The sequence below is a fragment of the Sapajus apella genome, unplaced genomic scaffold (genome assembly GCF_009761245.1).
Source record: "Sapajus apella isolate SASKATOON/1434 unplaced genomic scaffold, GSC_monkey_1.0 scaffold57, whole genome shotgun sequence".
Taxonomy (NCBI): domain Eukaryota; kingdom Metazoa; phylum Chordata; class Mammalia; order Primates; family Cebidae; genus Sapajus; species Sapajus apella.
Genome location: NW_022436997.1, coordinates 1044714 through 1058097, shown reverse-complemented (window position 1 = coordinate 1058097; position 13384 = coordinate 1044714). Strand labels below are relative to the sequence as shown.

At 41.1% G+C, this 13384-nt stretch overlaps 1 protein-coding gene across 2 annotated transcripts in view; it reads right to left on the bottom strand.

Moving 5' to 3' along the window:
• The window catches only part of EPG5 (ectopic P-granules autophagy protein 5 homolog), a 118294-nt gene that overhangs the window by 90506 nt on the left and 14404 nt on the right, over positions 1-13384 (bottom strand). For both annotated transcript variants that reach the window (XM_032245250.1, XM_032245251.1), the window contains exons 3-10: positions 12887-13130; positions 11570-11706; positions 9910-10017; positions 8935-9008; positions 7371-7476; positions 4716-4830; positions 4178-4328; positions 2124-2279 (exon numbers count right to left, since the gene is read on the bottom strand). In XM_032245250.1, the coding sequence (XP_032101141.1) occupies positions 2124-2279; positions 4178-4328; positions 4716-4830; positions 7371-7476; positions 8935-9008; positions 9910-10017; positions 11570-11706; positions 12887-13130 (1091 nt within the window). The remainder of the gene's footprint in view (positions 1-2123; positions 2280-4177; positions 4329-4715; positions 4831-7370; positions 7477-8934; positions 9009-9909; positions 10018-11569; positions 11707-12886; positions 13131-13384) is intronic.

The following is a 13384-nucleotide window of genomic DNA, read 5'->3' as shown; positions in this document are numbered from 1 at the left end:
GGTTGGAGTGCAGTGGCACAATCTCAGCTCACTGCAACCTCCACCTCCCAAGTTCCAATGACTCCCTGCCTCAACCTTCTGAGTAGCTGGGATTACAGGAGTCTACCACCATGCCTGGCTAATTTTTGTATTTTTAGTAGAGATGAGATTTCACCATGTTGGCCAGGCTGGCCTCAAACGCCTGACCTCAGGTGATCTGCCTGCCTCAGCCTCCCAAAGTGCTGTGATTACATGCGTCAGCCACTGTGCCCAGCCATAGCTTAAATTTCTGTTGTCTGTTTTTTAATATAGTTTACTTTTGTTTTAGGTTGAAGGGATAGCTATTGCCAGAAATTTCCATTTGAGTCCCAAATAAATTTAAATTTCATAGCTTTAAATATCTGGTTCTCATATAATTTGTTTCCTAAAATAAACTCAAGAACAATGGCTGTCAACATTTTAAAACAGTTATCTTTGTGAATTATGTACACAATGTTACAGGAAGGGTTCACAGCTCAATACATAAGCCCTAGGAAGTAACTAGGATGAAAGCTTTGCCTCTCACCTAAGCAAGGTCAAGAACAAGTGACAGGAGATAGAGAAGTAAGACTCTCCACGCACCAGGCTGGCGTCAGTGGGCAGGTGCTACTGCACTGACGCCCTGAAACCATTCCCAACAGGATTTGGTGCATCTCATGAGACCAGAAAATTTATGGTACCCATGTAACAGGAGCAATCTAAAGATAAGGCTGGGTGTGGTGGCTCACATCTGTAATCCCAGCACTTTGGGAGGCTGAGGCGGGTGGATCACTTGAGGTCAGGAATTTGAGACCAACCTGACCAACATAGTAAAACCCTGTCTCTACTAAAAACACAAAAATTTAGCCAGGCATGGTGGCAAGTGCCTGTAATCCCAGCAACTCAGGAGACTGAGGTGAGAAAGTCACTTCAGCCCGGGACGTGGAGGTTGCAGTGAGCCGAAATCGTGCTACTACACTCCAGCCTGGGAAACAAAGTGAGACTGTCTCAAAAAAATAAATAAAAAGAAAAAAGATAAATTTCTATACCAAAGTTCTATTTAAGACTCACGCCTCCACAGTGTCTAAAAGTGGTTAACACTTAGCTAACAACTCCTGATCTTAGTCTCTAAGTCTCTAGATTATTCTATTCCCCATATGAAACCACATAAGAACAACCCCTAGTCGCATTTGAAAAGTTCTTTATGGTTTAAAATATATTTCCTCACATTACCACAATTCACCCTTATCACATATCCATGAGGTTAATGGAACAGTAGTATCATTATCGCCATCTCTGTTTTATCAATGAAGTAAGACCACAAATATTAAGTGTCTTTTCCAGGGTAACAGTAAATGGCAGACCAAGACTCAAACTTACTACACAACATAGAATAAATTGGGGACTGAAGCTAAGAGTCACATGGCAAGAGGGAGGGTAGACAGCTAGCTCAGGAGATGGCCAAAATTGGGGAGAGCCAGCAGTTTATAAGCCGAGCTGGGTGGGGGTGGAGGCGGACCTGCATCTCCTAGTGAAGGGCATAATCCTGCAGCAGAATCCACTCCTCAACCTGACCAGTGGCTCAGGGAAGGGAACACGGAACGCATCGCTGTGCCCCTGCCTATGCCTCAAAGAGGTCCTGTGCTGTAAGCAGTGGCACAGATAGCATGATCCAAACACAGCATTTACAAAGCCCAGACAGAGGACCAAGATCCATGACATTCCCAGACCTTAAAACCCTTGCAGGAAGGCAAACTCAACAATAAAATCAGCCAATCATTTGTACGACATGCTGCGCACCGACTGCATCTCACTGCAGGCATGGCAGGGGGAATGTGATGGAGAAAATCTATCCTTGTTTTCCCCTGTTCAAGGCTTCCCCAAAAGTTCAAGGTGGCAAAAAACTGAAATACCAGAATAGTGTTAACAGAAAGAACTGAGAGGAAGATGATTTCGGTCAACAAGGGGATACTACAGATATGGAAACTAAGGCCCAAGAATTTGCCCTAGATAAAAGGTGAAATACACTGAAAAACTAATACAAAAGACCTACTTACGTGGCTTTCACTCGAATACTCTCACTAGTGAGGAAGTTACTTCTCACTAAATGTCATCATATGTCTTACCTTTTGGCCTTCAGCACGTGTAGGACAGCCCTCAAAAACAGCTCATCAAATTCAACCTGTAGTTTCTCCACAGAGTAGGGCTGCTGGGCCAATCCTGAGCTTTGGTTATGGCTCACATACTGTGCCCAATGGTCACTTACATAACCAAGGGTCATCCTGAGCATGAGGAAAGATAATACAGTACTTTTCATTAGCTCAATAGCTGCACCTTTCTATTACATTTACAACATTCATTTACTCAACACATATTTATTGAGCTCCTACTATCGTACAGGTTCTGAAGATAATGAAATGGAAAAAATAAAATCCTACCTTCGGCCAGGTGCAGTAGCTCATGCCTGTAAGCCCAACACTTTGGGAGGCCAAGGCAGGCAGATCACAACGTCAAGAGATCGAGACCAGCCTGGCCAACATGGTGAGACCCCATCTCTACTAAAAATACAAAAATTAGCTGGGTATGGTAGTGCATGCCTGTAATCCCAGCTACTCAGGAGGCTGCGGCAGGAGAATCTCTTGAACCTAAGAGGTGGAGGTTGCAATGAGCCCAGATGGCACCACTGCACTCCAGCCTGGTGGCAGAGCGAGACTCCATCTCCAAAAATAGAAACAAAAATAAATTTTAAAAATTAAATAAAATCCTACCTTCATGGAGCTTACATTTGGTGAAGGGCAAAGGGACAACAAATAAAGTAATATATAGTCTGTCACATGGTTGTAAGTGACACTGAGAGAAATAAAGCCAGAGAGGAGAATAAGGTATGTCTGGAGATGGAGGGGTGGGCAGGGTAAGGAGGTGGGTTGGGAGCACAAGAGGCCTCACTAAAGAGGGACATTTGGGCCAGGCATGGTGGCTCACGCCTGTAATCCCAGCACTTTGGGAGGCTAAAGTGGGTAGATCACAAGGTCAGGAGTTAAAGAACAGCCTGGCCAAGATGATGAAACCCCGTATCTACTAAAAATACAAAAATTAGCTGGGTGTGGGGCACGCACCTGTAATCTCAGCTACTTGGGAGGTTGAGGCAGAGAATTGCTTTAACTTGGGAGGCAGGGGTTGCAGTGAGCCAAGATTGCGCCACTGCACTCCAGCCTGGGTGACAGAGTGAAACTCCCTCTCAAAAAAAAAAAAAAAAAAAAAAAGAGGGACATTTGATAATGTCTGGAAAACAGTAAGGAGTCACAAGGGTGTCTGTGAGAAGAGTGCCCACGTAGAAGAAACAGCCAATGCAAAAGCTCTGAGGGGTGTCAGGTATGTTTAGGGAACAGCAATGAGGCCAGTGGCCAGCGGGCTGAGAGGGAAACTGGCTGGAGACGAAACAGAGAAATGGCAGGAAACCAGATCGTGAAAGGAGGCCATGGTGAGGACCTTGGCTTTTTCCCTGAGTGCAATGGGGAGCACGGTAGGGTTCTGGGCAGACAGTGGCTGGGCTGACTCGCGACTCTTATGAGTCTTCTGACTGTTTGAGAATACACTGGGGAAAGGGCGGAAAGGGGCAGTGGGCAGTCAGAAGCAGGAAGATACGTCAGGAGACTTAGGAATGAAATGGGATGCGGGCAGTGAAGATGGGAAGACACAGCTAGATTCTGGAGTTTCTTTTGGGTAGAAAAGGAAGTTGAATAACAGCATCTGTATATGCTATAGGAAATAATCCAGTAAAGACAGAAAAATAAAGCAGAAAAAAAGAGTATAATATTAATTCAAAGAAAAGCAGTGCATAGTCTCTAAATTTATTAAGACATCAGAAGCACTAAGAGCCTGTATCTTCCTAGACGCCTTCTCTCTCGCCCAGACTTCAACACAGCAGCAGCATTGGGGATCTCGACTCCAAGAACAATCATCTAGCAAGCCAGTTACAATTTGAGATAATTCACAAAATATTCTGACTGGAAGCAGTTATGAAATTCCCATCTTACAGATAGTAGAGGAAAAAATCTTAACTTTTATAAGAAATAAGACCTGAGGTTTACAACTAAAATGTCCATCATCCCAATTATACAGTGCCTGCGTCTGACTAGGGTGAAAGTAACAGAGAAAGACAAACCAATAGCAGTATTACCTGATCATATAACCAATTCGCTTCACAAACTGCCTATAGCGTGCTCTATTAAAGGTTTCTAACCCCACAGCCAGAAGTTCCACTAGTGAGTTGGCAAAGGCAAAAATTTTCATCATCTCTTGAGGTCTTGTTGTTTCAGGTAAATAATCACCTAGAAGTTAACCAGATAAAAGAAAAACATCATAATTACTATTAAAAGCATGAACAGATACAGCTATCTAAATATTTTAATGAACACCCAAAGCCAAGATGGAGAAGAACTGACAATCTTACTACCCTGGCTCCCATATCAACATGAAATGGGAAAAAAACTTGAGACAAAGTGAAAATTAGAAACAATTTATTTAAGCTGGGCAATGTGCAAGCTAGTCAGCCTTCTCACCTCTAAACACCAAGTGGGAAATTACAAGCACAAGAGAAGCCTAGAACAGCTCAGCACAAGAAACCTGAGTTAGAGCCTGCACAAGAAGTAAGATTCAATGCAGAGTTACTGTTTGCACTTGCCTTACCACATTTTACACAAGACAAATTAGTCTACCTTTTGCTTGAAACCCAAGAAGATGCTGAAAGAGTTCATGAAACGGGAACTGTGCTAAAAGGGTCACCAAATCATCTTCATTAAGGAGAATCCAACTGGTCTCAGGGTCTTCATCCTAAGGGAAAAGACAAAAAATCAAGTCAGCTGGTTTGATCAGATCACACTATGGTCTAGAGTTACAGGAGCTAAATTATCACAGGTCTCAATGGTACACATGTGATATCCTCATGAGTCTTCATGGATCTTTTCTCCAGGACAGAAATTTATAGTCCCAGTTCCACAGATAGTTCCACAGTAAATCCCCTGAAATTGCAAGCACAATTTTATATGTAACTGGGTCATAGCCAGTGACTGAAATAGCTCTCATTAAATGTCCAACCCAAAGAAAATAGAAAAAAAGAAATTCTCTAGATTGAGGACCTTACTATAGGGATCAGTGCTTTGATAACATCAATTAAAGAATCACAGATGGGCCTGGAGCTGTGGCTCATACCTGTAATGCCAGCACTTTGGGAGGCCAAGGCGGGCGGTTCAAAAGCAGCCTGGGCAACATGGTGAAACCCCATCTCTACTAAAAATACAAAAATTAGCCAGACATGGTGGTATGCGCCTATAATCCCAGCTATTCTGGAGGCCGAGGTATGAGAATTGCTTCAACCTGGGAGGCAGAGGTTGCAGTGAGCCGAGAGATTGCACCACTGCACTCTGGCCTGGATGACAGAGCAAGACTCCATCCCAAAAAAAAAAAAAACCGTAGATGAGAGTTCGAGTTGTGTTAGCTACAATTCTCTTACCCCAAAATCAAGGTCTATGTAATATTCAAGAGACTTAAGAGGAAGCAATTGACATTTGCTATGGATGACTGAAGTTCTGTTGTCAACTAGCGCTGCGAAAAGCAGTATAAGATAACTGTGGTCATATAAAACGATTACATAGGGGAAATCTTCGTGGTCTTTTTGTTTGACACAGTACACTAAAGTCACCTTAAAACCAAGTTGATTTATGTCCTGAGATATGCTACATGAAAAAGGGAAGGAAGTAAAAAGATCCTGAGAACCTGAAGAATATATCACCTGAATTTCAACAAGGGACTGGTGCCAGTCATTCACAATTTTCTTAGGCCACTCAATTTTTACCTCTTACTATGTGTCTAAAATGGCTAACAAATAAGAGTTTTAGGAACTCTACTTAAGGCAGTAGATCTCAACTTAGCTGTTCTTAACTCAGCCTTACATTTAATCCCCAGGGAGGCTTTGAAATATTTGGATGTCTGGGTATGGGCCTGGGCAAGGTTTGCTAGTTGTCCAGGTGATTCTAGTATATGGCTAGTATCAAGAAACCACTGATGTGGATAATTCAGAGCGCCTTCCTCCCCACAGCTTTTCTGAGGCAACTTCCTCATCTACGCCCCATGTTCTTGAATTCACTGCATACTGAGGGAGTGCTAAACAGGAGCCAGGCACCCAATGCAGGGTGAGATAATCAATCAAATACTTTGACCGGAAGTATTTAAAACACTTCCACTAACTTGTAACGATTTAACTGAACAATACAAGTATTTATAATGCTCCTTAATCGTTATCTGTCTGGGATTAAATGCAGGAAACCTACCAGAAAAAAAGACTTCTCCCCCAAGAAAGACCACTCTAAAAAAAACATATTGCTCCACTACAATCTTTAAAAGACCAATCTGTACTGGCTCCTGAGAAGCTTGCTTCAGAATGACTCCTCAGTTTCTAGCCAAGACGCTTGCACATCCACATCATTTCCCACCACCTGACCACCTCCTCCTGCAAGTCTCGGGAAGAGAAAACCAACTGTGAAGGGGATCCTCGCTTCCAAAGGAGCACTCTGGGAGATACAGAGACATGATCCCACAGCTGCCATGGCTGTCATTCTGAGAACTGTCTGCTGCACACTTTCACCTCCTTTTAAGAGAGGGATGATAACAAATCTGGTCATTCAGCATCCTAGACCAGAACATCAAATCATGATTCAGACCAAAACAAAGGACTAGAACTGATAATTAGCTGGAGAACAAAACTGATTATAAATAGACTCACGATGGGTACCGTAGAAAGGAAAATTAACAAGGGCGACCTCAGGAAGCTGGATTTTGATCATTAAATTCTCACCACAAACAGAAAATCATCTCTACCTTTCAATTGAGAATTTCTGGATAAGAAGTTTATGAGTTAAGGGAAAATCTTGCCAAGCTCCAGCTCTTTATTATTCAGATTCATATCATCTGTAGGTGAGGCTCAAACCCCAGAAACTTGTTACTACATAAAGAAACTCCTCATATACATCTTACATAATATGACTTTAACTTCCAGGTGCCAAGTTCTCCCAGCTGAACAGAATGATATTCTAGAGAAGGGGTGCAGCACAGCACACTGGCTCAAAGCACAAGCTCTAGTGGCTCCACATTTCATGACTCTATGGTTTGAGAGAAGATACTTCAAACTCATGCACCTCAGTTTCCTCGTCTATAAAATGGGAATCATAAGTCTTTACCTCATGGGGTTGCTGGAAGAATTAAATGAGATGCTATGTGTTAAATGAGCTACTATGTAAAAAGTGCTTAGAACTATACCTGGGGCATAAGAAGGGTTCACAATGATTCATCAAAATGATGCGGACATGACAAGTTACCTCTTCTCCTCCTTCGTCTACTAGCGTCCAGGTCCCAGATCCAGGCCCTGAGGAGGATGGCTTCCGCTCGCTGGGCTTCATGTGGCACATAAACTCAGCTCGATTTCTAAAGGACAAGAATAATCACTCCCATCACTTACATGAAGCCCCACGTGATTGTATTCTGGAGTATCTCCTCACCCTGAAGAAGAGCCACACATCAACCCAATCTTCAAATGGTTTAAATTAGTAAATAAGAAATAAGAACTGGCCAAAAACCAAGGCTACTAAAACTGCACTAATTTTGGTGGAGAATGCAACTATTCTGAATTAGTAATGATGAGCAACTGCAGAAAAGCAGCTACACTAGCACAGCTCCCTACCTGACACAGGACCTCAATACATATGCTGCGGACCTTAACTCAAACCAGGCTCCCAGTGTTGCCAGGGAAACTATTTTAGCAACTATGACTTACTGAGTGAAAAAAGGACAATGGAGAGGCTTCTTTAGGGCCAAAACATAGATATAAATGCAAAAACACTTGTGAGTCAAATCATAACCTACCACACGCCGGAGCAGCCCCTTGTATCCAAGGCAGTAAGGGAAAGGAATTATCACATCTAAATTCCTCATCTTAATTTCAAGGACTTCTATAATCCAACCCACCCGAGTTCTTCACCTTTATTACCAGCCCCTGCACACACCTTAGCTTCGGCCATGCTAATCTACCTGTGCTCTGCACAGGTATCTAACCTGTGTTGGGGCCTTTGCTCACACTGTTCTCCCACCTGCATGTTCTCCCTTGTCCTTTTCTCCTACTGAAATCCAATCCATTCTTTTTTTTTCTTCAGATGGAGTATCACTCTGTCACCCAGGCTGGAGTGCAATGGCACGATCTTGGCTCACTGCAACCTCTGCCTCCAGGGTTCAAGCAATTATCCTGCCTCACCCTGCTGAGCAGCTGGGACTACAGGTGATTACGGCACCACGTCTTGTTAATTTTTGTATTTTTAGTAGAGATGGGGTTTCACCATGTTGGCCAGGTTGATCTCAAACTCCTGACCTCAGGTGATCCACCTGCCTCGGCCTCCCAAAGTGCTGGGATTACAGGCGTGAGCCACCATGTCCAGTCCAATCCATTCTCCAAACATAGTTCATTTACCATGAAACCCTCTCTGACTGTTCCACTCAACTCTTTATTCTCTTCATTTCTATTGCATAGCTTCACAATTTAACTCTTAAATCTCTCTGTGCTATTTCTCTTCTGGCACTAAACCTCTTTTTCCAAGAAACAGATCACCTTTTTGTCTGTAGCACCTTTCACAATAGCATATATGACAGGAGAGGCAAACCCACTAAAAGGGGGAACCCACAAAAATGGTTGTTTGTTTGCATATAAGCAGTTGAAGGGTCACTTTGAAACAAGAAGTATCAATCAAATCCAAAGAAAATCTGCAATGTTAAATTCTAGAATACCAAACTTCCCTTAGCTGTTCTTCTTTGGATCTAGGCAGTTTCAGAAGCCAATCCCTTAGAAGAAGGAAGCATTTCAATCTCTACTTCACAAAGCTCTTCCACACTTACTTGACAGGAGACATCAGCAGGGCAAGGGACTGCATAAAATGAAAGACCCCTGATGGGTTATGCAACACTTTGATCTGAAATCAGAAAAGCAAAAAGCATACTGTAGAAAACAAATAAACCAAGTGTCTGTAATCTTGGTTCACAAGTGTTCTAACCAAAGTTGCTGTTAAGAGAACAAGGCTGACACTGGTACCTAGTACACAAGAGTAAAGCACAGCCCATGGGTTACCTGGCAGCACTGAGTCAGCTGCACTCAAAGAACAGAGGTAGCTGGGCAGTTCCATCAATTATCCATAACAACATGGGATGAAGGACACTACTGCTACTTTAATCCAAAGAGAGACAAAACAAAAACCAACAAATCCTTCTTCTACCTAGTAAGATTAAGACTTCTTGCCACCCAAAATACTAAAAACAAAAGGAGATGTGGAGAAGCTGAATTTGGGAAATATTTTGGTCCTGCCCATTCTAAGTGGTTGCTATGAGTAACAAATTGACCCAAAGGCAACAGCAGAGAGGAGAATCTAAAAACCACATAGTCAACTCCTAAGTATACAAGAGTTGATCACACAGACCTGAGATCTCTGCTAGTATTAAAGAACTCTGAGATGCGGAGGCTTCTGTTTGACCTGTACCAACTGTGGTGTGAGACAGATTGACTTAGGAAGCTATATTGAATACCATGAGAAAAATGCCCTGGTGAGCCTTCCTGCACAGAAATTGTGTAGAATTAAATACAACTGAATCTACCCAGCCAGACTACAAGCAAACTAGTACAATTCTATCAATTATGGGTGGCCCAACAAGTTTCGGCGTTAAATTTTTATAAATGTATACTGTTTAATGTTCTATTTAAGAATTTTATTTTAAATATTACTATTTTTAAAGTCTTTTTTTTTTCACAATTTCTTCAGGAAAAATGTCTAATAAAAGCTCTACCCCAACCCCTCAGAAAGAATTGCCCATTGATCATACCTGGATGAAAGGAACAGCCCATTTACTAACACCAGCAGGGCATCGAAGAACATGGTTTAGAAGGAAGAGGTGATCTCCAGGACAGCCAACTCTTTGTAGGACTGATACCTGAACAATAAAGGTCATATGATCTATTTTTTAAATCAAGAATAATTTATCTAGGTGTCTAGTAAAGTCATTTATCCAATGCTTAAATACATGCAATCTTTCAAAAGAGTAACCAAACACAAGATATACTATTCACTGGCTGAGTTTCTACCACAGAGGCACACCAGAGGTCTATGAATCTATGAGTACTATGATAACATCACAAGCAGTTTCTCTACAAATCTAGTTGTTTCTTCTCTGGCAAATTACAAATCACTAATGTTCCTGGCCACAAGTGAATAGATATATAAGTCAAATAATTTAAACTAGTTTTTAATAGTTCCTTAAATCCAAATAAGGATGCTTGAAACATTACCCCACATTTAAGAACTCTAGGTACAAATCTAAAAACAGCACCCAAGGCAGCCCCATTGAAAAACATAACCAATAAACAAACACCCCTCTTCCCTTAACACACCTAACATCTTCCCTAAGTTTTCCAAATCCTTATGCCTTTCTTCTTTCTCTTAAAAGAAACTTTTTAAAGCACAACATTAAATATCAGCTGACAAAAAGAGATATAGAAAATTTTTTGATCAGATACCTTATCTAAAATGCCCAAGACCAGAAATTTTTCAGATTTTTTCAGATTTTGGAATATCTGCATAAACATAATAAGATATCTTGGTGATATGGTTTGGCTGTGTCCCCACCCAAATCTCAACTTGAATTTTATCTCCCAGAATTCCCATGTGTTTTGGGAAAGACCCAGTCGGGGGGTAACTGAATCCTGGGGGCTGGTCTTTGCCATGTTAGTCTCGTGACAGTGAATAAGTCTCACAAGATCTGATGGGTTTATCAGGGGTTTCTGCTTTTGCTTCTTCCTCATTCTCTCTCGCTGCCATTAAGTAAGAAGTGCCTTTTGCCCTCCGCCATGATTCTGAGGCCTCCCCAGCCATGTGGAACTGTAAGTCAAACTAAACCTCCTTTTCTTCCCAGTCTCGGGTATGTCTTTAACATCAGCATGAAAAAGGACTAATACATTTGGGGATGAAACACAAGTCTAAACACTATATTCATTTGTTTCATGTATACCTTATACACAGCCTGACGGTCAGGCTATACAAAATTCTTTGTAATTTTGTACATCAGACAAAGTTTCTATTAAGTACTTACGTGTGGAATTCTCCACTTGTGGCATCATATCAGCACTAAAAAAGTTTGGAATTTTGGATTGTTTCAGATTTCTAAATGAGGAATGCTCAACCTGTGCCTATATTCTGAATATACATCTAGTCTTCAATTTAGCAAACTTCCTGCATTTCCATTTCTTCCAAAGTTGAAGTCCAGAGTTCATTTAACATGTTTATTAGAGAGAAACAAACGTCGTGCTCAATAATGCACTAGATAACTTACTACCACGTGTTATGATCAAAGAAAAGTCACTAATTAATTCATTAAATAAATTAGTTGAAAAAAAAACTGTTGAAGACCAAATATGATGAAATAACAGATAATTCCTAAATTATGAGAGAAATAAAACAGACTACTATATCTATTTCTGTCCACTTACCAATTTCTGCAGCCAGAGAAGAATATCATCATGAAACTGAGTATCTTCATTAACTCTCCTGGTGAACATGAATAAGACACTAATGCATTCCTTTAGTTGACACAGATCAGAGGGAATGCTTTCTGTCTGTTTAGACACTGTAAATGAAAGAAATTAAAGGAGTCCCTCATAAATGGTGTTTTTGGGGGAATTTTTAGTGTCTTCACTTAAACCAACAACAACAAAAAACCTTAAACATATTTAGTGCAGATAAAAATAAAAGGAGAAAAGTTATATCAAAATATTTAAATTTTTATAAACAGCCAAGCCAAAAAGTATTTAACACTGAAGTATTTCAAAATAAGGGAAAAATCAACCTCATCACAATTCATTTTTTTTTTCTTTTTGGGACAGAGTCTCACTCTGTCGTCCAGGCTGGAGTGCAGTGGCATGATCTCAACTCACTGCAATCTCCACCTCCCAGGTTCAAGCCATTCTCCTGCCTCAGTATCTTGAGTAGCTGGGATTACTGACACCCACCACCATGCCCAGCTAGTTTTTGTATTTTTAGTAGAGATGGGGCTTTACAATGTTGGCCAGGCTGGTCTCGAACTCCTGACTTCAAGTGATCCACCCACCTCAGCATCCCAAAGTGCTGGGATTACAGGTGTGAGCCACCACTCCTGGCCATAATCCATCATTTTTTATTTGAAAATTAGTAGATCTTTGACTTACCCCCAGTTCTTTGAGTAGTTAAGAAAATGGGGGAGGGGGACTTTTACGTTAAAGTATCCTAATATATCCCCCAGAAATAAAAACCGCATAATTCAATAAGCATACTTAATAGTTAATATTGTGTCGTTAAGGCTAATTTCTTAAAATCCAAAATAAGATGAAAAATTCAGAACATTATTAATCCTCTGTTGGAAAATTAAACAAAACAGCCCTACAAAAAAAAGGCAGTCCAAACAAAGCACAAAAGATAAAGGGTGAAGAAGTATTCTGATGATTCGTTTTATAATCAAAACCTGTATTTGGACTCAACTTGGTAACAAGCACATAAACTAGGACAGCAAAGGACATTAATGATAGATTGTGAGCTTTCTGGCATCCTAGAGAAGCAGAGAAAGCCACAGAGAAAAGAGACCTGGCAACGTTCCCAAGAAATGTCATTAAGGCAAATCTCAATCCTACACTGAGGGAAGCATGGTAAAACTGCAAGCACAAATAGCATTTTGCAAGACCAATTACCACAGTCAATTCAACCAGACTACACCCCTCAATTTTTTTTTTAATTTCAAAACACAGAAAAGAGAGAGATCTTCATTACTTACACACCTCGGCCTTGCTGGTGAATTACTGACGATCTCAGAACAGCTGAACTACTGAGCAATGCATAGATGTAAGACTCCACTTGCAACCTTGAGAGCACAGAAGTATAAGAATGAAGGGCCAGGGTCTGGTGAAGGTGCTCAGATTTGGCATCAAATAGCTTCTTCAGCTCCCCAAGTGCATTTTCATTCATTTCTACTCTTTGGTAGCGATGATAGCTGGAAACTTTCACTTGATCTGCACAGATACCCTGCCGGTGGACAAAAAGGTACAGTATGAAATCAGTTACTCTTTCCATTTGAAGTAAGCAGGCAGCAAATATAAGATACACAGGCTTCAGTACCATCTTCAAAGAGCTTAATCAACTATAATCATGGTGAGGGGTCATATTAATGTGCAGAGAACATTACCAGCAAATATATGATCAGGTGCAAAGGAACATAAAACCAATCACAAATACATCACAAGTTCAGAGAACGGAAGAATAACTTTAAGAAGTGGTCA